The following is a 24,156-nucleotide window of genomic DNA, read 5'->3' as shown; positions in this document are numbered from 1 at the left end:
TTGGATGGGACCTAAAACCTTGTGCTGAGGGAAAGAGGACATAAAAAAATGTCTGCACAAAAGAAGTCACACTTTGCAAAAACGCAAGCTGAAAATACACATTAAAACACAGGCCGGTGGGAGGGAGTAAGGAGGAGGGCTCTGAGGCCTAAAAGGGAAAAAATGATAAAAGGGAGGGGAAGAAAGCTCATTCTGTGGTGGAAAGAAAGAGGGATGGTGAACAAAAGCACAGGCAAGGAGACTTGGCTGGCAGCTCGTGGGGAGGAATGGAAGCCTGGATGGCAGGGTAGGGTGGTGAGGGAGGACTGGACCCTGGGGAGACAGAGGAAGGGGAATTGTCAGAACCCGGTGGTTGACAGAATGGAGGAAGGGGAGGGAGAGCAAGGCGCTGAGGGTGGTGCCTGCATTTCTGGGTGGATGACCTGGGTCAATGGTGTCCCCCACACAGGTTGGTCCCTTAGGATCAGAGGCAGCTTCACAGAGACAGGAGTTGAGGCTGGATGTGGTGAGCTTGAGAGGCTTGGTGTCGTGACAGTAGAGACATCTGCCAGGTGGCTGGCTGGCTGCATAGTGGGGAGTTCGGCAGAAGGACCGGGATGGAAGCATGTTCGGGATTCCTCGAAGACAGGGCTGAGGTGAGATTCCCCAGGGCGAGAGTATAGAGTACATTTAAGCTGCTGCTGGGATGAGGAACCCAGGATGCTGACCACACAATCCTCTGCCAATAAATGGTAGGCCAGGGCCATCAGGATTCTGGGCCTAAGAGAGAGCAGGAAATGGGAGTGCTCCTTGTCCATAACCTCTTCCATTGCCAAGAATGCTCACAAGCATGGCCTCCTTGGAGTGTCGCGGTAGCCACATGGAGTTGTGGCGAAGGCAGGCTGGCTTCACTGCCCTCATTCTACAGATGAGGACAGGGCTCCAAGATGAGTGGGCCTTGTGCAAGGTCACCCAAGAGAATCAATAGAAGTTGGGTCCCAAACGTCTCCCAACTCCCGTGGCTCAGCCCTTTCTATCCAAAGACACTGCTGCTTTCATTGGCCAGAACCCAGGTCTGGGCTGGCCTTGACAAATGACAGCTGCCACATTCTGGTCTAGGTGGCTTCGAAGCACAACAGAGGCCGACAGGGGCTCAGTGATTGGCCAGCGCCCCCAAGTCATCTGGAGTCAGAAGGATCAGAGAGCGCTCGGCAAGTCACTTCCCTTTTCTGAGCCTCCCCCAACATCACCTGTAAAATGAATTCTCACCTCACAGAGTTTTATAGGAATCAAATAAAAAAATGGAAGCCACAGGATCTGTAGGCTCTGTACCCAAGAAGGGAAAAGATAATGAGAAGGGTGAGAATGGGAACCATTAGGGAGCAGGCTGGAGAATGAAGGTGGAAAAGGAGGTGCCGCATTGGAGGAGAGGAGGCACTTGGACCAGGTGTCCTGCCGGGCATGGGCGGCAGCTAGAAGGGAAAAGCCACAGGCCCGGTCCTGGAAGCCGCAGCCCTCCGTGCATCCACCCTTAGCCCTGCTATCTCTTTCGCCAGAGTATGAGATAATGGCTAAGCCTTCCAGCTCCACTGCTGTGCCTCCAATCTCTTCTCTTCCCTAGTCTCTCACCAGCATCTCCTCTCTTAATCCAGCCTCCTCCCATCAATTCTTCACCTGGCAACCCAGGCCTTCCTAAAACAAATCTGTCCTTAGGTCTATCCCTGGCTCACTATCCTCTGCCAGATAAAGGCCTGACTGCCCTCTGGCCCCCATCCGCCTTGCTGGCCTTTCCTCCTGATTCGTGGCATGTACCCAGCATGCCAGGCTCTTACACACCTCCATGCCTCTCTGCACAGGGGCTCCCACTGCCTAAGATGCTCCCCTCCAGAGCCCATCCATCTGTGGAGACCTTCCTCTTCTGAATCCCCGAGGTAACACCCACTCTTCTAGGCCTCCACTGTGCAGACTTGTAATCGGCCCTGGTTTAGGTCTGCTGCCTGTCCATCTTTCCTTCCAGACCAGGCTGTGGGCTTCCTGAGGCTGTAGCACCCAATGCAGGGCCCAGATAGCCATCTATTGGGTAACCCTGTGGCTGTAGGAAGGCACACCTCCCCTGGAGATCCTGTTTCCATCTCAGCTGGGGCGGGTAGGGAGGTGGTTAACCTCAGAAATAGGCATGTCTGATCACATAGCCCCTTTTCTCAAAACTCTCCAGAAGCTACCACCGCACGCTGAGGAAGACCCAAGTCAGAATCACTACTCATCATCCCTCTCACTTCACCTACTCACCCTACTTCTCATTCTGCACCAGCACCCCCTTCCCCCAACTCCCCTCCCTGCGGCTGGGCCCTGCCAATCCCCTCCATGGAGAGTGCTCTCCCCTCACCCTCACCCCCCAACGGGCCCTGGCCACTTCCAGCCTCCTCCTTTGCTTGCATGCCTGTACACCCAGTTTGAAACTTTCCCCTGATAGCTCTTGCTAGCACCTGACAACCTCTTACAAAGTATATGTTTACCGTCTGTCTCTCCGTACTACCTGATCAGCTCCTGGAGAGCAAGGGTATTATCTGCTTTTTATCTGCTTTCCCCACCACTGTATACCCAGCCACCACAATAGGCCTGAGCACACAAGGAGCTTGAGGAACACGTGCTAACTGGTGAACAAACGAGTTAATGGAGTGATAAGGGGGCACTGCGGGGCGCTGGGTTTATCCACCATCCCAAACACTGGAGGGGCGGGGCTGCGGCCAGCTGAGGGGAGGGCGGGGCGGGGGTGGTGCCGGCCGGGGAGAGGAGGAGCCGGGCCGGCCGTGTCCCGAGTAGGGCGGAACCCGAGGCGCGCTGGCGGGCGCGGGCCCGGAGGACTGAGGGAAGAGCACCCGCGCTGCCGGAAGTGGCCGCGCGTTTTTAGCCGCTGCGACCGTGGCGCAAGAGCCGAGGGGTAGCCATGGAGCAATGGGAGTCGGACGCCGACGCTGACGCCGACGATGCCATGGACGCGTTCCTGGAAAAGTTCCAGAACGAGACTTACAGTGGCGGCTTCCACGAGGACCAGTGGGAGGAGGTAGGCGGCCCGGGGCCCCGCACGTGTGTGTGTCGGGGGTGGGGGTGGGGGTGGGGGGGTCGTCGCGACACCTGGGGCTCCCGGGCACGGAGACGCCTCCCTCATCCCCGGGCCTGGCGCTGCCAGCGGATAGGTGGTTTCCACTTGGGAATGATAGAAAATCGGCCTTGAGGTTTTGAGGGCCTTCTTCAGCTGTCAGTACATTTAGGCGCCAGACCCACCTGTGACTCTACCACTTACTGGCTCGGCTACTTAATGTCTCTGAGCCCGTGGCCTCGTTTGTAAAATTTCCTAAACTGTAGCCCACAGTCTCGTAGGATTGCGGCGAAGATGAAGGGATATGGTCGGTACAGTGACGGGGACGCAAGAGCGCTCAATTAGCGGTGATTACCGCGGCCCTTGTAAAAACGCGAGAACCGAAAGAATCTTTAGAGGTCGTTACCCTGCGCTGTCATTTTACAGATGGGAAACTGAGGCCTGAATAGGGAGAGAGGTAGCTAATCCTGATTTGCAAATCATGATGAGGAAGAAAACTCTGACGTAGAGATACGGAATTGGATCTGCCCAGTGGAAAATCTTATTCCTACAGTTCGTTCTTGTCTTAATCTCCAGGAATTTGAAAAGGTCCCCCTATTTATGAGGAAAGCGCCATCCGAAATTGATCCCAACGAAAATCCTGACTTGGCTTGCCTCCAGTCAATTATTTTTGATGAAGAACGATCTCCAGAAGGTATCTGACATGAGTCTAATATTTGTTTTGTGTCTCCGTTGGATTCAGGTAAAGAGCGAGTCAGAAAGGTTCTGATTGATAACAAGTAGTTAACCTGGTCTAACTTGTCACTATTTATTCCACACATACCCCCCCCCCCTTTTTTTTTGATACGTACTAAATGCTAGGCATTGGGAAATACAGGGGTGAGTGAGATGGCCCTCAAGGGTTATGCTCCCGTGGATGGCCAGATTGTCCTACGTGTATCTGGTAAGTGCCAACACGTAGCTATATACTATGTGTTGCTGGAACACTGAAGGGGGGAGGTAGGAATGGGCTCACAATGGATTGGAAATTTGAACTGATTCTTAACGATTTTGTAGGCTCTTACTAGGGTGAGGAGGGGAATTTGCACTCCTGGGATTAAAACATAAGCAAAAACAAAAGTAGAATTTCCCCCCATTTCTTCAATAATTAAAAAAAAGTCCATTCTTCAAGAGGTAGGATAAGTATACTTTTTTTGTAAGTACCTAATCTACCTCATAAGATATTTGGAATTGACTGTAGCATTAAGTATGCATGACTTATGTCTCTCCATGTTGATAGCCAGTTTTATAGCATTAATTTTTGAGTTTTCTTTTTCTATTGGTTTCTTCTATTTGATTTATCATATGTTACACTATTGTATGGTTTGGAATCTATTTTTGATGAGCCTTTAAAAAAACAGGAAATAGTGATTATTTATTCTCTTCTTTGCAGAACAGGCCAAGACCTACAAGAATGAGGGCAATGATTACTTTAAAGAAAAAGACTATAAAAAAGCTGTGATTTCGTACTCTGAAGGATTAAAGAAGAAATGCACAGACCCTGATTTGAATGCTGTCCTTTATACCAACCGGGCAGCAGCACAGTACTATCTTGGTAATTTATTCTATTATTTAGTGCTTTCTAAAGAATTAACTTATGGTAAAAGCCATTATGCTGGCTAGTGCAGGGTTTGAGAGTGTCAGAGGCAGAGCTGCTTATCTCAGAAAGCCAGGCAAGTTTAACTGAACTCCGATCTTCCAGGTGGACTTGGTGAAAAGGGAAACCAGATAGATTGTATAATTCTTACTGTTTTAATTTTTTTTAAAGCTTATTCATTTTTGAGAGACAGAGAGTGAATGGGGGAGGGGCAGTGAGAGAGGGAGACAGAATCGGAAGCAAGCTCCAGGCTCTGAGCTGTCAGCACAGAGCCCGATGCATGTCTCGAACCCACAAGTAGTGAGATCGTGACCTGAGTTAAAGTCGGACACTTAATCGACTGAGCCACCCAAGCGCCCCATCTTACTATCTCAACCAAACAAGTGACCTGCCTAAATAAATGAGTTGGTATGATCTTTGTTTTATTCCAAATGCTTCTCTCTCAAAAAAAAAAAAAAAAAAAATGTGTTTTTGTTTTTGGCCTTTTATCCTATTCTTAAGGATGCTAGAAGGATTCAAGAAATAGAGATTTTTTAAGTGACAGAACTATATAAATCAAAGGGAGAATTTTTCAAAGAGCATTCTGTGGGACCTTTGATGTGACAAATACTCTTTAGCCAAGGAAATTTGGAACTTGCTGCTGCTTTGTTGCAGATTTGCAGTTCACATTAGTATGTTCTTTGCAGTACCTACAGCAAAGAACCCTACCTTACGATTCTTATGTTTTTGGAAGCTCCTTTTCAAGTAATGCTTATTACCATGCAGGACTGTTGAGCAGATGTGACTTTGGGAAACACTGGTTATTCGGTAACATTGCTGGTGACTAGTCTTGGTCACGTTAGACCCATGTTTCTTATCACAGAGTTGAAAGACGACCTGGGGCCTTGGGCATTTCTGAAGGACTGGTAGAGCATAAGCCTTGCAGTCTAGCTGGGATGAGTCAGCTGGGACCATTTGAGCAGTTTCTCCCCAATCATAGTCTGCTCCAACTGTTGTCTCCTTTAGTGTGTTTCATTATACAATCCTAAATAGTAAAAGTGGTATAGAACTTAAGAGATTATTTGGGCCAACCAACCCCTCGTTTTACATAGACCCAGAGAGGGACCCTCTGGTTGGTGTCAGAACCAGGACTGGAAACCCATTTTTCTAACTTCTGGAGGAATACATTTTCTTCCTTCAGACAAACGTGAGTTCTTGTTCTGTGCTAGGCATGGGCATTGCAGAGATGGGTAAGACCTGGCCTTTCCCTGAGGAGTTTCATTCCTTAGTCAGTAAATACACATAAAGCATTTACTGTGTGCTATGCATTTCACTGTGATCAATAGCTACATAGTTCTTTGGGCAACTTTAAGACTGTCCTGTATAGGGCCAATAAGACCAGAAGAAGCACCTTACAAGAAGAAAACCGTGTGTGTGTGTGATGCCAGAGGAGTAGAGGCATGATAATCCCTGCTGTTCCTTAAATGATACCTCACTGGTACAGCTCACAGAGCACTTCCACATTTGTCATCCCTCTTGACCTCATAGCAGCCATGTAACGTAGGTGAGCTTGACTGCTTTTTCCCTAGTCAGAGTAAGAAGTTGTCGTAAAATACAGTAAATGTAGTAGAATGAATTGTGTAAGGGTACACAGTGCTAGGATTAGTATGCAGAATCAGGTTTGATTCAAAGCGCACTAAATGGAAGACCCCTTTACCCACACTTCCAGAAGTACCTGGTGCTGTCAGTTCCTTAGTCCTGAGTACTTTTAGGTTCTGCAGTACCACTCACTAGCTTTGGGGCTTTCCCTTTGCTGGCTTAGAATTCAGTTTTCTTAGGCCTGATTAGTCATTTAGCCCTTGTCCCTTTGTTTTCCGGCTTTACAATGTGTTCTGTATTCTTACTCTTTTTGTCTCTGTGGGTTTATGGCATTTTTGGGGGAAAGGGGAAAAGTAGTGGAGGTTGAGTTAAATCCTTATCTACCTTATCTAAAGGTTCAATCTACCACCTTTAACCAGAAGTCTTTGGATCTCTTATATATATATATTTTTTGTGTAGTTAATATGCTGTTCTTCCAATATTGTATTCCGTTCTTTTCACTTAATTTTGTAACATATAAACAGTTTTACCTGTCATTAAAATTATTTGTGAATATTATTTTAATAGCTACATAAAGTTGCATCATTTGGACACACCAGTGTTTACACTTTTGGCTTCACTGTTTGCTATTGTTAAATATACAGCTGCTTTTAGGTGTTTTAAAATAATGCAATAATGAACACAGTGGTAAAGTTTTCCACTAATTCTGATTCATCTTAAGGCTAAAGCAGGATTTGGCAGACTATGGCTCACATGCCACATCTGGATCCTTGGCCTCTTATGAGCTAAAAATGTTTTTTATATTTTAAAGAATTATAAAACAAGCAAAGACGAATATGTAACAGATCGTATTTGGCCTAAAATATTTACTATATCTATATGGCCCTTCAGAAGAGGGTCAGAAAAATTTTGCTGACCCCTGTGCTAGAATTTTTAGAAGTGAAAATAATAGGTAGATACCAAATTGTTAAGTAAACTAGAAAGTGAAAATCTACTTCATGCCCTCCTAGTTTGGATAACCAGTGTGTGTGTGATTGCAGACCGTGTTTTTTTTTTTAAATACATTTATAAATACATATGTGTGTGTACATATGCCTATATATTTAGATTGGTTAGTTTTACAAAGTCTTATTTGCATTTTATACATTGACATTATACACATAGAACAACCACTTAAAACTACGTAGCACAGGCATCCTATCATGTGCAGATCCTTTCACGTGCAGATCTATCTTACTCTTTTTTTTAATGGCTGCATACTATATAATAATATGGATTAACCATAGTTTGTTTCCCAAATTTTTATTTAAATTCTAGTTAGTTAACATATAATGTAATATGGGTTTCAAGAGTAGAATTTATTGGTTCATCACTTAGAATACCCAGTGCTCAACACAAGTGCCCTCCTTAATGCCCATCACCCTTTTAGCCCATCCCCCCACTCACTTTCCCTCCAACAACCTTCAGTTTGTTCTCTATATATAGTTAAGAGTCTCTTATGGTTTGTTTCCATCTCTTTTTTTTTTTTTCCCTTCCCCCATGTTCATCTGTTTTGTTTCTTAAATTCCACATGTGAATGAAATCTCATGGATTTGTCTTCCTCTGCCTGACTTATTTCCCTTAACGTAATGCATTCTAGCTCCATCCACATTGTTGCAAATGGCAACATTTTATTCCTTTTTAAAATTTTTTTTTATGTTTATTTATTTTTGAAAGAGACAGAGCACAAGCAGGGGAGGGGCAGAGAGAGAGGGAGACACAGAATCTGAAGAAGGCTCCAGGCTCTAAGCTGTCAGCACAGAACCCGATGTGGGGGTCGAACCTATGAATGATAGGATCGTGACCTGAGCTGAAGTCGGACACTTAACCGACTGAGCCACCCAGGCGCCCCAACATTTTATTCTTTTCGATGGCTGAGTAATATCTGTGTGTGTGTGTGTGTCTTCTTTATCCATTCATTAGTCATTGGACACTTGGGCTCTTTGCATAGTCTGGCTATTATTGATAATGCTCTTATAAACATTAGGGTGCATGTGTCCCTTCACATCTGTATTTTTGTATCCTTTGGATAAATACCAAGTAGTGCAATTGCTAGGTTGTAGGGTAGTTCTATTTTTAACTTTTTGAGGAATCTCCATACTATTTTCCAGAGTGGCTGCACCAGTTTGCATTCCCACCAACAGTGCGAACCCTTTCTCCACATCCTCACCAATATCTGTTGTTTCCTGAGTTGTTAATTTTAGCCATTCTGACAGTGGTGACATGGTATCTCCTAGTGGTTTTGATTTGTGTTTCCCTGATGATGTGATGTTGAGCATCTTTTCATGTGTCTGTTAGCCATCTGGGTGTCTTCTTTGGAAAAGTGTCTATTCATGTCTTCTACTCATTTCTTAAGTGGATTATTTGTTTTTTGGCTGCTGAGTTTGATAAGTTCTTTATAGAATTTTGGATACTAACCCTGTATCTGATATATCATTTGCAAATATCTTCTCCCATTCCATAGGCTGCCTTTTAGTATTGTTGACTGTTTCTTTCGCTTTCCAGAAACTTTTTATCTTGATGAAGTCACAATAGTTCCTATTTGCTTTTGAGACGTATCTAGTCAGAAGTTGCCCCAGCTGAAGTCAGAGAGGTTGTTGCCTGTTTTCCCCTCTAGGATTTTGATGGTTTCCTGTCTCATATTCAGATCTTTCTTCCATTTTGAGTTTGTATGTATGGTGTAAGAAAGTGGTCCAGTTTCATTCTTCTGCATGTTGCTGTCCAGTTTTCCCAACACCGTTTGTTGAAGAGACTGTCTTTTTTCCATTGGATATTCTTTCCTGCTTTGTCAAAGATTAGTTGACCATATATTTGTGGGCATAACCATAGTTTATTTAGTCATTACCATATCGAGGATAGTTAGGGTATCACCAGCATTTCACAATTAAAAGTAATACTGCAGTTAACATGCGTTTACATTTATCCTTGCACATTTGTCCAAGTATTGTTTTTTAATGTTTTTATTTTTGAGAGGGAGCGGAGGGGCAGAGACAGAATCTCAAGCAGGCTCTGTGCTGTCAGTGAAGAGCCCAGTGCTTAATCCCACAAACTGTGAGGTTGTGACCTGAGCCGGAATCAAGAGTTGATGCACACTTAACTGAGCCACCCAGGTGCCCCTGCCCAAGTATTTTTAAGGATAAATTTCCAGAAGAATATTGTTGGGTGAGAGTATACACCCAAAGTACATGCTAATTTGCTCTCTAATTTATCCTTACACGAGTGCCCTTTTTCCATGTCTTCACCGATACGGGATATTATCTGTCTTTAATTTTTACCAGTTCCATGTTAATTTCAATTTCTTCAGTCATTGGTGATGTTGAGCATCTTTTCATGGGCTTGTTAGCCATTTAGTTGTTCTGTGGGCTTCCAGTGTTAGAAATATTGCTAAGACTCTTGATGAGCTCAACTATATTTTTTTCTAAAAACCATTGCTCTTTTTTATATTCCTCCAAGACTGTATAAGAATGTGTCTCTACACACAAATTTTTGCAAATATTCTGATCTCAATCTTGTTTTCTCTTTTACTAAATGGTGACTATTAGGCAATTTTCGTTCTGCTCTCAATGATGTGACAGCTGCCAAAAAGCTAAAACCCTGCCACCTCAAAGCAATAATAAGAGGTAAGTATCATAGAACCACAGTATGATTGTCATCATGGAAAAGTTGGCACTTACTGCACCAAGAGTTGAGGAATTTTAAGCTTTAATATTAAGAGTCTAATATACTAATGAAGTCACCTTATTTTTGCATTCTTGATATTAAGTTCCTGGTTATTATCAATAGCAGCATGCCATTTTTAAAAGAATTTTCCAGAGAATAATATAACCCTTTATGGTTTAAGAATTTGTAGAGAAATTGAAACTCCTCGTTTTAAATTAATAATAAAATTAATTAAAATAAAGCAGTTCCAGAAGCTGCATTCTAATTTTTTTTCCAAATTAGCTGATTGAAAGGTGAGATTTTCAAATGCCATGTTAATTAAAAGGTAAGTTATTGGACCTTTGCTGAGAACTCTTGATGCTGAGATGTTCCCAGATTATATTTTCTTTTGTGGTCTGACCTTTCTATGTAATAATAGTGCTATATTACTTTTATATTTTACCTTTTGTTTGAGAAGCTCAAAGGTGCTTTGTAAACTTTAATTTATTCATCACATATTAATCTTCCCTATATCCCCATGGACCAACTGCTTTAGCATAAGCCAAATGCTTTATCAAAGTTCTGCCTCTTTAGATATGCGTAGTTAGGGGGTGGTAGGTAGATCCGTGTTCCTCAGCTGTAGGGAAAGAAGGTACTGTTCAAAGATTAGCAAGTAAATTCACTCTAGTCCTGTGGAATTGGCTCCAAGCTGGAGTCTAATCCTTGACTGAATTCAGTTTTACCTCAGCATGTGACCGTGGCAAGACCTCCACTCTTAGTATCAGTTTGCCTATCTCTGGAAGATGAGGTTAGATTCTTTGGACATCAAAGCCCTTACAGTTCTGATATTTTGAAATTCTGTGGAAAGTCTAAAGGGGCTAACTGGAGAAGAACAAACATGGTGAGAGGAGAGGCAGCTGCCTTTGGGCACCGTTTTAGGAGAGATCAGTGTCTTTGGTCTTGCCACTGCTTTGATGAATGGCTAATGTCAATTCTGCTTTCTGTCTCCGTTTAAAATATCATCTGAGATGGGCTTTACTCTGATTTGCAGATGAGGAACCTGAAGCTCGGAGGTGCTCAGTACTTTGTCTAATGTCTAGTTGGTAAATGACAGAGCCAGATTTCTAGCCCGTATCTGTCTGATTCCAAAGTCTATGCTCTTTGCCATTAAGCTGTAGCTTTCCCTACTTTAAAAGCCCTTAATACCAGGAATGCTTACAGGAGTTTTGAGCTGAATGGGCCCTAGAGATCTTTCTGATCTAAGATACACAAAATATTCTTCCTTGTCTGGAGAATGCAGTACAAGGGGCTTTAATCATGTTTTCCCTTCAGAATGCTGGCTGGTGGAGGTGGGGGTTCTTGTTTAAGGAGGCCTCTTTCCATGCATATTGTCCACGTATATTAAGGGTTCTGGGTTCTACAGGTGCCTTATGCCATTTGGAACTGAAAAATTTTGCTGAGGCTGTGAACTGGTGTGATGAAGGGTTGCAGATAGATGCCAGAGAGAAGAAGCTTCTGGAAATGAGGGCTAAAGCAGACAAACTGAAGGTAGGTGGCAGAATCAGTAGCCAGTTGGCATTTGTTACTTTGCATTAATTATTTAGTAATTCCCAGATTGTATCTTTTGGGTTGTTGTAAACTTTTTCTTATTTTTTTTTAAATGTTTATATTTTTTTTGAGAGAGAGAGAGTGTATGTGCATGCAAGTGTGCATGAGCAGGGGAGATGTAGAGAGAGATGGAAAGAGAGAATCCCAAGCAGTCTCCTTGCTGTCAGTGCAGAGCCCAACATGGGTCTTGAACTCCTGAACTTCAAGATCATGACCTGGGCTGAAATCAAGAGTTGGATGCTTAACTGACTGAGCCACCCAGGCACCTCAACTTTTCTTCTTTAAAAACAAAACCCAGGGCGCCTGGGTGGCTCAGTCGGCTAAGCATCCGACTTTGGCTCAGGTCATGAGCTCGTGGTTTGTGAATTCGAGCCCCACATGGGGCTCTGTACTGAGAGTTTAGAGCCTGGAGCCTGCTTCAGATTCTGTGTCTCCGTCTCTCTCTGCCTCTCCGCTTGCGCTCTGTCTCTCTGTCAAAAATAAATAAACATACAAAAACAAAAACCAAACCAGAACTATTCCCTATCTTTGGAACTCTGGAGAACACAAATAAGTTTATTGTTTATAGTTATAATGTGTTTATAGTTATAATGTGACAGAGGCGAGCAAGAATATATAGTATATAGAGTAGTAGTATCTAACTCTGCCCTGGGTGAGAGCAGGGCAGCAATGGGGATGGCAGAGAAGACTGGCTGAAAGAGGTGATGCTTCTGTCTAATGTCTTGAAGATTGAGCAAAAGTTTACTCAGCTGGAGGGTGGGGTGTGGGGAGTGGAGAGCATTCCAGACAAGAGAGAGCATAACTACGGCAAGTTCTTGATATTTCTGAAACTCAATCCCCTCTTTGAAAATTGTGGACATAACATATGCCTTAGGTTTTTATGAGGGTTGAATGAGAATATGTGTGTGTTAGTACATTCTTGACTTATAAGGAGTTGATAAGTTTGTGGCTATTATGATTTGAATAAATAAGAAATGGCATAAGACTGCCATAATGTAGTCTGCACACTGTGTAAAGCTCTTGAAAGAGCTTTTGTTGAACATTAAACAAAACCTTAAGCTTCTGCAGCGTTGTATAACTCCCAGCTTTAAGACACCTATAACTTGCTGATGAAATGCTATTTCTGGCACATAGTAGCAACAGTGATGATAAAACAGTAATACTGGCAGAATACCATCAGTATGAAAAATAATGTCCAGCATTTAGATAGCATTTACTGGGTGTATCTTCCAGGTGCTATTTAAATATTTTTACTTAAATGAATTCATTTAAACCACACAACAACCCTACAAGGTAGGAACTATTCTGATTCACCTTTCAGGAGTAGGTAGCTAAAGCATAGAGATTAGGAACCTGCCTAAGTCACGTAGCTGTGGTGAAGCTGGGCGTCAGAGTCAGGCAGTCTGGGTCTAGAGTCCACGTGCTTAGTCCCTATGCGTCACTGCCTCGCATGTCTATTAATACAAAGCCGGAACTGGACTTCAAGTCTCCTGATTACTGTTCTAGGTCTGTCTGCACTGCTTATACTATGGAGGGGGAATTCTCAGTGCTATGGGAGCCTTCAGCTAGCCCTACAAAGGGGTAGGTTTTAGTCAAAGGTCATTCTGGACATATAAAATGATAGAAAAAGTAGATATCTGTTGACTCACATGGCTCAGTGACAGAATTCTGAACCTAGGTAACTGAGAGAATGTCTCGCAGGCTACTGTGTAAGGCCATAGCCAAGCTAATCCACAAAAACCCATAGTGGACCTAAATGAAAGCTGTAGGTTCTGTAGCACAGGCACAGTTAAAGGAAGATTTCAGGGCTCCAAAGCCTGATATTGGGTATAGATAACACTGCTTGCTGAGTATCAGGATTATTCTATATCTGAGTATAAACTAATTCTGGATTCCTATGTGCTTGGTGTGTGTACGCAACAGACCTCATACGGTGATGGTAAAATCAGACAAAACAGCCATCAATACCATCTGGTATTTATTACCAGAAATAAAGTATGGAATTTTTTAAATGATAAAAGCTTATCAAGAACATTTAACAATTCTAAATATGTATGTAAAGTAAGAAGAGCACTTCAAGATGCATGAAGCAAAAAAATTGATAAAGGAGACAAATCTACAAATAGGTGTAGATGTCAACATCACTCAGTAATTGATAGAACAAGTAGATAAATTGGCAAAGAGAAGTGACATCAGCAAAAATGGCCAAATAAAGACCTGCTAAAATTCTTTACTTGATAAAATGTATGGAAAACTGGCAAAATGGTCCGTCAACTTTTTCAGAACTCTGAAATGAGCCAAAGGCTTGCAGCAATCAGGGAGTGTTGATTCAGGAAAAGTGTCTGAACCTCCAATAAGCAGAGCAAGCTTTGTGACATTTTTACTTACCCTGTTCCCATCTCCTATTCCCTGTTTCCATTTCCCTACTACCACAGTAGCCTGGAAAGAATCATGGTGAAAATGAGCAGCCTGGCAGCCACCAGAGGAGGCAGATAGGATTAGAGCCCTTTCAAAGCCCCGTTCCTAAAGAATTGTCATTATTTGACCATCTGGGTGGTTTCCAAGAAGACCCCACTCACCAGGCTGATTTAATTTAACTCATCTTCGAGCTATCCCAGTATGAAAAGCTTTTGGGGTCGGGGGAGCTGGGTGGGAAGAAGGGGTGTGTCAGAAATAATTAGAAGGAATTAGTTAAGATTGCCACTGCCTGAGATAGTGCATAACAGGGCAAACAGTAGGCTTACCAGAATACTTAAAAGGAAAGGCTGGGAAATGAGATTCTGCAGGGGCTTTGAAAAGCTCCAACATATTCCTGAAGATCTACAAGGTCACATGTGTGTCCAGGGCTATGCATGTGCTCAGGAAAGGTCTAAGAAGGCTTTACCTCTTACCTCTGGCTGACTTGGAGGCTCTGTGAAAGCTGTAAGGAAGGCTAAGGCTGCATTGTAAACAGTGGGTGAGTGTTGAAGGTGTGCCACAACATGCACAGAGAGCCCTCCAGCAAAGAGTGGGAGACTTTTTGGCTTCAGGCGTTTACGGAAATCCGTCCAATCATTAGTTGACCACTAAACTAACTATTCAGGGACTTTCATGTCACATAAAACAGAATACACGCTTTATAGAATTAGTTCAGGAAAGTAATTAAAACAATAGGAGAAGCAATGTCAAAAACTGGAGGGGAAAGAGAGAGGAGAATGCAATTTCCAGAGTTGCCATATTGTATTATTTTAAATGTCTGGTTTTCAATACAAAATTACAAGACATGCAAAGAAATAAGAAAGTATGATCCATACACAGGAAAAAAATCAATAGGAAATGTCCCTGAGGAAGCCCAGACATGAGACTTATAAAGACTTTAAACCAGCTCTTTCCAGTATGTTCTAGAACAAAAGAAAGAACTAAAGAATTAAAAAAAAAAAAAAATGAGAACAATGTCTTACCAAATAGAGACTATCAATAAATTATAAAAAAGAATCAAATAGAAATTCTGTAGTTGAAAAGTATAACTGAAATGAAAAGTTCACTAAAGGGCTTAACAGCAGAACTGTGAAGATAGGTCAGTTGTGATTACCCAGCGTGAGGAACAGAAAGAAGAATAAAGAAACATGAAGAGAGACTGAGCGGCTTGTTGGATGCCATCAAGTATATCATCATAGACATGGGAGTCCCAGGACAGGAGAAAGAAAAAGAGACAAAAGAATACTTGAAGAGATAAAGCCAAAACTTCCCAGATTTGATAAAAACCAGTTATCTACCCTTCTAAGAAGCTTAACAAACTCCAAGTAGGATCAACTTAAAGAAATCTGTACCTGGACATATCATAATCAAACTGCTGAAAATCAAACACAAGAATGTTAAAAGCATCAAGGGAGAAGTGACTCTTCACATATAAGAGAGCCTCAATAAAAGTAACAGCTGATTTCTCATCAGAAGCCATGGAAGCCAAAGGGTTCCATGGATTGTCATTCAAAGTGCTGAAAGAAAGTCAACTAAGAACTCTATATCCAGCAAACCTATCCTTCAAAAAAGAAGGAACACTCTTGATTTACAAATGATACAATCTTATATATAAAAAATCCTAAGGAATCCACTAAAAATCTATTAGAACTAATAAATTAGTTTAGCAAGCTGTTGGTGAACATTCCAAATATGAAATTAAGAAAACAATTCCATCTACGATAGCGTCAGAAAGAATAAAATATTTAGGAATAAATTTAACTAAAGTAGCATAAAACTTATCTGAAAATATAAAACATTGTTTAAAGAAATTAAATATAAGAAAATAGGAAGACATTCATAAATCAGATTTTTAAAAAATTTTTTTATTTTTGAGAGAGAAGCGTGTGAGAGTGGGAGGGACAGAGAGAGAGGGAGACACAGAATCCGAAGCAGGCTCCAGGCTCTGAGCTGTAGGCACAGAGCCTGATGCGGAGCTCAAACTCAGCTAACCGTGAGATCATGACCTAAGCGGCAGTCAGATGCTTAACCGACTGAGCCACCCAGGCGCCCCTGAATCATCTTAATATTGTTAAGACGACAGTGCTCCCCAAATTGGTGTATAGATTCAACCCAGTGTGTATCAAATTTCTAACTGGCTGCTTTGCAGAATATTGACAGACTGATTCTGATATTCATATGTAAATTCGAAGTACCCAGAATAGCCAAAAACAATCCTAAAAAGCATTAAGTTAGAGCACTGACACTTCCCAATTTCAAATCTTACTAAAATTTCAAATCTTACTACTGTGGTAATCAAGACATTGTGGTACTGGCAGAAGGACAGACCTATAGGTGTAACAGAATTGAGAGCTCAGAAGTAAACCCTCACATTCATGGACAGTTACTGTTCATCAAGGGTACCTAAACTATTCAATGGGGAAGGAACAGTCTTGTCAATAAACAATGCTGGAACAACTGTATATCCCCATGCAAAGCATGAATTTGGACTCCTACCTCATTTCATATGCAACATGGATCAAAGACCTAAATGGAAGAGCAAAGCTACAAAACTTTTTTTTTTTTTTTTTTTTTTTTTTTAGAGAGGGCATGGGGAAGGGATGGGAGGTGGGGGACGGGGAGGTGGGAGAGAATCTCAAGGAGGCTTGGAGCTGTCAGCACTGAGCCTGATGTGGGGCTCAGTCTCATGAACTGAGAGATCACAACCTAGCTGAAATCAGGAGTCAGACACTTAACCAACTGAGCCACCCAGGCACCCCAAAGCTATAGAACTCTTAAAATGTTGGCATTAATCTTCATGACCTTGGATTAGGCAATGGTTTCTTAGATATGACACAAAAAGCACAAGAAACAACAAAACAGATAAACTGGACGTCATCAAAGGTAAAAACTATTGTGCTTCAGAGGCTACCATTGAGAAAGTGAAAAGACAACCCACAGAATGGGAGAATATTTGTAAATCATGTATCTGTCAAGGGTTTTTTTTTTTTAAGTTTTATCTGTTTTATTTTTGAGAGAGAGAGAGAGAGTGAGCAGGGGAAGGGCAGAGAAAGAGGGGGAGAGAGAGAATCCCAAGCAGCCTCCACACTGTCAGCACAGAGTCCGATGTGGTCTCAAACTTACGAACCATGAGATCATGACCTGAGCTGAAATGAAGATTTGGATCCTTAACCAACTGAGTCACCCAAGCGCCTCCTGTTAAGGGACATTATCTGGAATATATAAGGAACTCTTAACATCTCAACAATTAAAAGACAATCCAACTTTTTAAATGGGCAAAGGATCTGAACAGACATTTCTCCAAAGAGGGTACGTAATGGCCAAAAAGCATATGAAAGATGTTTAACATTGTTAATCATTAGGCAAATGTAAATCAAAACCACAATGAGATTCTATTTCACACTGGGATGGTTATCATTTTTTAATTAGCTAATCAATTTTGAGAGAGAGCACAAATGGGAGAGGGGAAGAGGGAGAGAGGGAGAGAATCCCAAGCAGGCTCCACACTGTCAGTGTGGAGCCCAGTGTGAGACTCAAACTCATGAACTACAAGATCATGACCTGAGCTGAAGTCAGACACTTAACTGACTGAGCCACCCAGGTACCCCTGGTTATGATTTTTTTTTTTTTTTTAAGGAAAATAAATGTTGAGAAGTATGAGGAGAAACTGAAACCTTTGTGTGTTGTTGGTGAGAATGTAAAATGACAGCCATTATGGAAAACCGCTTGACAGTTCCTCAGAAAATTAACCACAAAATTAACATATGAACCAGCACTTGTATTCCTAGGCATATACCCAAAGAATTTGAAACAAATGTTAAAATAAATACTTGTACATGTGCCACAACACTCCATTGTATTCCTGTAAATCAGAGTAAAAACAACAGGGGACATCATCCTTAATCATTCTCTGATGTGGACCAGACATTGTGATTTGGTGTAGCTCAACTGTAAAGGCACTGAATTGGACATAGTTTTTAGTGGTATCAGTGGGGTGGGGTACACTGGATAGTGTAACCAAACTTCCTAACAGCAGAAAGGAGTTTTACAGTTCTGTTGGCAGACTGGATTGGAGAAGGAATGGACAAGAGTTACCAGCCATTGTTAGTCTTTGTGGGGCTTTTGTGGGGAGGCTGAGGTATGGTTGGTACTATATTTTAGGTCAGAGGTCAGCAAACTGGCCAAATCCAGCCTTTGGCCTGTTCTTACATTCTGTGAACTAAGGATGTTTTCACATTTTTAAAGAATTCTAAGCACCCAGACATGTGCTTTTAAAGTTTGTTTAATTAATTAGCTAATTAATTAATTTAGAGAGGGAGAGAGAGAATCCTAAGCAGGCTCCATACTATCAGTGCAGAGCCCAGTGTGGCGCTCGAACTCATGAACTGAGATATGACCTGAGCTGAAATCAAGGAGTCAGATGCTTAACTGAGCCAGCCAGGCACCCCAGATGTGTGCTTGTGAAATGTTTATTGAACTGAATCAGGCCGCTGGTATTGCTTGACACAGGAGCCTGGGTTGGAGACATACCAAAGATCATAATTAAGAAGCAGGCTGGGTAACAGAAGAGGAAGCAAGTTTCCTAAGATGATGGATCTCAATTTCATTTTTAGAGAACTGAACAGAGGGATATAAGAAAAGCAAAGATGAAAGAAAAGAAGGAGCAGAACCATAATAAGGCTTTACTCCAGGCCGTCAAGGTGAGTGCTCAAACGTCAGGCCCGTATGGTCTTGCTAAATCCACTGATCCTCAAGCTTATTGGGAACCTTTCTTGGGATGCTTTACCTGAATTTGTTCGTTTTCTTTCTGCTTTGGTGAAGCAGTGTGGTGAAGGGGCTCTGGAGTCCCATCCCCCGAGGTCAGTCAGCTCTCCTGCTTGTGTACATGTGTTGATCTCAGGTAACCTACACTGAATAGTTGCTATGGGTTAAGCAGTATTTAATCTTCACAGTAGCCTTTTGAGATAGATCTTCCATCTGCTGCTTTGCTAGATGATGATGTTCTCTCAGACAGGTGAAGAAACCTTGCACAGCTGATGTGTATCAGAGCCAGGTCCTTGCTTTGAGCCATTGCATCCTGAGAGAGTCTGAATTTTCAGGAAGCTGCTCCTTTATAACAAAAAGATTTGACCCTGTCCTTTCTTCCCTGCATTTTAAATGGATGTAGTCTGAGCCAAATCGTGTTTTCACCTGGATACCTAGCAAGGCACCTGTAGAGGTTTGGCTTGCTTGGCCTTCACAAGGGAGAGGATACCCGCCATGAGATTGTGGAGTAGGCCCTTGGTTTCATTTTTTGTTGAGTTAAATTAGGCACCATTAAAGTTACTTACTTGGGGCACCTGGGTGGCTCAGTCTGTTGAGAGTCCCAACTTCGGCTCAGGTCATGGTCTCGTGGTTCGTGAGTTCGAGCCCCACGTCGGGCTCTGTGCTGACAGCTCAGAGCCTAGAGCCTGCTTCGAATTCTGTGTCTCCCTCTCTCTCTGCCCCTCCCCTACTCATGCTCTGTCTCTCTTTGTCTCTCAAAAATAAATAAATGTTAAAAAAAAAAAATAAAGTTACTTACTGACTTTGAGACCCTCATACTAAGATGCACTCCACTAGTCCCTCCCCCACAACAAGCAATCTGCTAATACCTGTTAACAGAATGTAATACTCTAGATTCTCCAGCTAATCATCCATAGTGAGGGATGTAGTCATATTCTAAAATAAAATGTAGAATATTGCAATGCCCAGACATTTGTATATAGACCTGATTTCGGCTCTCTCCTTTAGTCTGACCCTGCATCTTAAGCTTCAGTGTTCATAAGAATTGCTCTAACAGCTGTATACACAGAACCGTATTTTACCAATGGTTTAAAACTGGGGTCAGCAGACTGCAGCCAGTGGATCACATCCCTGCCTATTTGTTTATGTGTCACATATGGCTGTTTTCACACTACAGTGGCAGAGTTGAATAGTTAATTTCAACAGAGACCATTTGGCTCAGAAAGCCTAAAATATTTCTGTCTGATCCTTTAAGGAAAAGTTTGCCAACCCCTGATGTAGGAGATACTAAAAGTAACTTGGATCGCATGTAACTTTCCCTGTGTGTGCTAGCCTCCACACACATACATAAAGAGGCAACTCTTCTGTTCAGACCTTTGATTTATCTTTATTTCCACGAGACAGCCAAGATTAAGTCAGTGTGCATTATTTTTAGTATTCTATGTCCTAGCTAAACCAACACACTTACCATTTTTGTATATGCCCGCTCTTGATCTTTTCTGTGCCTTTACATATGCTGTTCCTTGGGGTGGAATGACCTTCTATCCTCCCCACAGCCCCTGCCCAACTTCTCTTCCTTTCATAGTCATTGCTCAGGACCCAGCATACCCCAGCCATCTCCAGCCCCCAGGCTAAATTAATTATTGATGGTCTGCATTTCTGCAACTCTACTTCTTACCTTATATTGTACTTATTTCCATAGCTCTGTGCCCACTAGACCATTAGCAGGGTCTTGAGGGCAGGAACCATATCTAGCTTGTCTCTGTGACACAGGGTCCAGCATGTGGTCCAGCACCTGGTCAAGGTGAGTTCTCCCTGCTGTGCCAAGCCTCAGGGGTAATGAAGATGAATCCTGTGTAGAGCTGGCCCTCAGGAAGCTCACAGTTTGATGGTTTCCCTGTTATTGAAATGGTCTTAGATCCTTCCACACGATAAGGTTTGTGTGTGTGTTTTTATGTTTTTAATCCAGGCTAGGAACATCAAGCTAGTCTCTGAAGCTGCCAGTGAGGATGAAGATTCAGACTCAGAAGATCTAGGTGAGCTTTCCCTGGATCGGCTCAGCTCGGAGAACCGCTATGGAGCCAGGCTGAGTGTAGATGAGCAGGGCAGGTTAAGCTGGCCCGTGCTCTTTCTGTACCCAGAGCACACCCAGTCGGACTTCATCGCTGCTTTTCACGAGGACTCCAGGTATTTACTTGCCCAAGAGCCCTTTGTTCTTGCTTGCGTGCTCTTTCCCTGCTGTCTCGGCAGAGGAAATTTTTGGTGGAGGAGGTCCGAGTATAGTTTAGAGGGTTAACAGTCTGGTTTGTCATAATCTCTATCCTGGAGCTCATTTCTCCCTTCACTAACTATAACTAGCTTTGTAGTGACAGACACAGGTCGCACTGTTGTCTGGACCGGGCTAACAAGCAGAGCACCACAGTAGAGTCTGCCAAGCCCTAATACATATCTCTGGTGAGATAGGAAGTCATTGTAGATAGTATATGCATGGTAACTGAAGTGTGTATTAGGAAAAATATAACTAGCAGTTTTAACATGTGATTTCATAGGGTTAATGCTTAGAATGCAGCTAAATGTAAGGTATGTTGTTAAGCCTGAGTTGGTTTAAAGAAAATTACTGTCATATAATAGGATAAGTGAGGGTTGCCTGGGTGGCTTAGTTGGTTAAGTGGCCAACTCTTGATTTCGGCTCAGATCATAGTCTTACGGTTGGTTCGTGGGTTCAAGCCCCAAGTCAGCCTCCGTGCTGACAGCATGGAGTCTGCTTGGGATTCTCTCTCTCCCTCTTTCTCTTTCCCTCCTTCACGTGCTCGTTTTTTCTCAAAAATGAATGAATAAACTTGGGAAAAAAAAAAAAGGACGAGTGATACACATACACATTTTGGCTTAAGCCAGATGGCTTTGGATCAGAAGGGCTTGGGCCTGCATTTCATGTTTTATACATTTTTGATACCTCTATGTATGGGTGTCCAGGGCCTGTGATGTAGGAAAATAGATCATGAGTTACTGATACCCAGAAAGTACATGTTTATATCCTTAGGTTTATTGATCATCTGATGGTGATGTTTGGTGAAACACCCTCTTGGGACTTAGAGCAAAAATACTGCCCTAATAATTTAGAGGTAAGAGATGTTTTACCTTGTTCCTATATGGGATTTTGGGAGGGGGGGGTAGGTTTTTACTGCCTTTAGAAAAAATTGTGTCAAATTATACAGAACATAAAATTCATTATTTGAACCAGTGCATACTTTCGTAGCATGAAGTACATTTAATTTACATGGTTGTGCAACCATCCCCACCATCCATCCTCATTTCATCATCCCAAACTGAAACACTGGACCTGTTAAACAGTAACTATTTTCTCCTCCAGCCCCTGGCAACCACCATTCTACTTTCTCTTTCTATGAATGTGACTACTCTAGGAACCTTCTATAAGTAGAACCATACACTATTTGTCTTTTTGTGTCTGGCTTATTTCATTAGCATAATGTCTTCAGGGTTCATCCATATTGTATCCTGTGTCAGAATTTCTTTCCTTTTTAAGGCTGAATACTACTCCATTGTTGAGACCTTTTTATTATTTTTTTATTTTTTTATTTTTTAAGTGTGTATATGTGTATATGTGTATTTTTTAATTTATTTTTTTAATTTACATCCAAGTTAGCTAGCATATAGTGCAACAATGATTCCTGGAGTAGATTCCTTAATGCCCCTTACCCATTTAGCCCATCCCCCCTCCGACAACCCCTCCAACAACCCTCAGTTCTCCATATTTATGAGTCTCTTCTGTTTTGTCCCCCTCCCTGTTTTTATATTATTTTTGTTTCCCTTCCCTTATGTTCATCTGTTTTGTCTCTTAAAGTCCTCATATGAGTGAAGTCATATATTTGTCTTTTTCTGACTGGCTAATTTCACTTAGCATAATACCCTCTAGTTCCATCCACATAGTTGCAAATGGCAAGATTTCATTCTTTTTGATTGCCGAGTAATACTGCCAGGGTACTCCATACACACACACACACACACACACCCCACACTTTATCCATTCATCCATCGATGGACATTTGGGCTCTTTCCATACTTTGGCTATTGTTAATAGTGCTGCTATAAACATTGGCCAACTAATATAAATATAAAGGGTGCACATATAAAGGGGTGCATGTGTCCCTTCAAAACAGCATACTTGTAGCCCTTGGATAAATACCTTGTAGTGCGATTGCTGGGTCGTAGCCTAGTTCTATTTTTAATTTTTTTGAGGAACCTCCATATTGTTTTCCAGAGTAGCTGCACCAGTTTGCATTCCCACCAGCAGTGCAAAAGAGATCCTCTCTCTCTGCATCCTCTCCAACATCTGTTGTTGCCTGAGTTGTTAATGTTAGCCATTCTGACAGGTGTGAGGTAGTATCTCATTGTGGTTGTGATTTGTATTTCCCTGATGATGAGTGATGTGGAGCATTTTTTCATATGTTGATTGGCCATCTGGATGTCATCTTTGGAGAAGTGTCTATTCATGTCTCTTGCCCATTTCTTCATTGGATTGTTTTTTGGGTGTTGAGTTTGATAAGTTCTTTATAGATTTTGGATACTAACCCTTTATCTGATATGTCATTTGCAAATATCTTCCCCCATTCTGTCGGTTGCCTTTTAGTTTTGCTGATTGTTTGCTTCGCTGTGCAGAAGCTTTTTATTTTGATGAGGTGCCAATAGTTCATTTTTGCTTTTGTTTCCCTTGCCTCCGGAGACGAGTAAGAAGTTGCTGCGGCCAAGGTCAAAGAAGTTTTTGCCTGCTTTCTCTTTGAGGATTTTTATGGCTTCCTGTCTTATATTTAGGTCCTTGATCCATTTTGAGTTTATTTTTGTGTATGGTGTGAGAAAGTGGTCCAGTTTTCCCAGCACCACTTGCTGAAGAGACTGTCATTATTCCATTGGATTTTCTTTCCTGCTTGGTCAAAGATTAGTTGGCCATACGTTTGTGGGTCCATTTCTGGATTCTCTATTCCATTGATCTGTGTGTCTGTTTTTGTGCCAGTACCGTACTATCTTGATGATTACAGCTTTGTAATACAGCTTGAAGTCCAGGATTGTGGTGCCTCCTGCTTTAGTTTTCTTTTTCAAGATTGCTTTGGCTGTTGGGGGTATTTTCTGGTTGCACACAAATTTTAGGATTGTTTGTCCTAGCTCTGTGAAGAATGCTGGTATTATTTTGGTAGGTATTGCATTGAATATGTAGATTGCTTTGGGTATTAACATATTTGTTCTTCCTATCCAGGAACATGGAATATTTTTCCATTTTTTTATGTCTTCTTCAATTTCTTTCATAAGCTTTCTATAGCTTTCAGTGTATAGATTTTTTACC

At 42.2% G+C, this 24,156-nt stretch overlaps 1 protein-coding gene across 2 annotated transcripts in view; it reads left to right on the top strand.

Annotated features, from left to right (window-relative positions):
• The first annotated feature begins 2,835 nt into the window (after nt 1-2,835).
• TTC4 (tetratricopeptide repeat domain 4) overlaps nt 2,836-24,156 on the top strand; it is a 30,724-nt gene continuing 9,403 nt past the window's right edge. The window contains exons 1-8 of one of the 2 annotated variants that reach the window (XM_078451880.2): nt 2,836-3,043; nt 3,656-3,773; nt 4,512-4,673; nt 9,875-9,952; nt 11,395-11,519; nt 18,650-18,736; nt 20,770-20,987; nt 21,841-21,922. In XM_078451880.2, the coding sequence (XP_078308006.1) occupies nt 2,927-3,043; nt 3,656-3,773; nt 4,512-4,673; nt 9,875-9,952; nt 11,395-11,519; nt 18,650-18,736; nt 20,770-20,987; nt 21,841-21,922 (987 nt within the window). In that variant the 5' untranslated portion in view covers nt 2,836-2,926. The remainder of the gene's footprint in view (nt 3,044-3,655; nt 3,774-4,511; nt 4,674-9,874; nt 9,953-11,394; nt 11,520-18,649; nt 18,737-20,769; nt 20,988-21,840; nt 21,923-24,156) is intronic. The other variant, XM_060624026.3, reaches the window with a different exon arrangement.

This window comes from Panthera onca, chromosome C1 (genome assembly GCF_046562875.1).
Source record: "Panthera onca isolate mPanOnc1 chromosome C1, mPanOnc1 haplotype 2, whole genome shotgun sequence".
Lineage (NCBI taxonomy): Eukaryota > Metazoa > Chordata > Mammalia > Carnivora > Felidae > Panthera > Panthera onca.
Note: the sequence above shows the minus strand (reverse complement) of the source record. Positions and strands in the feature narration are given on the sequence as shown.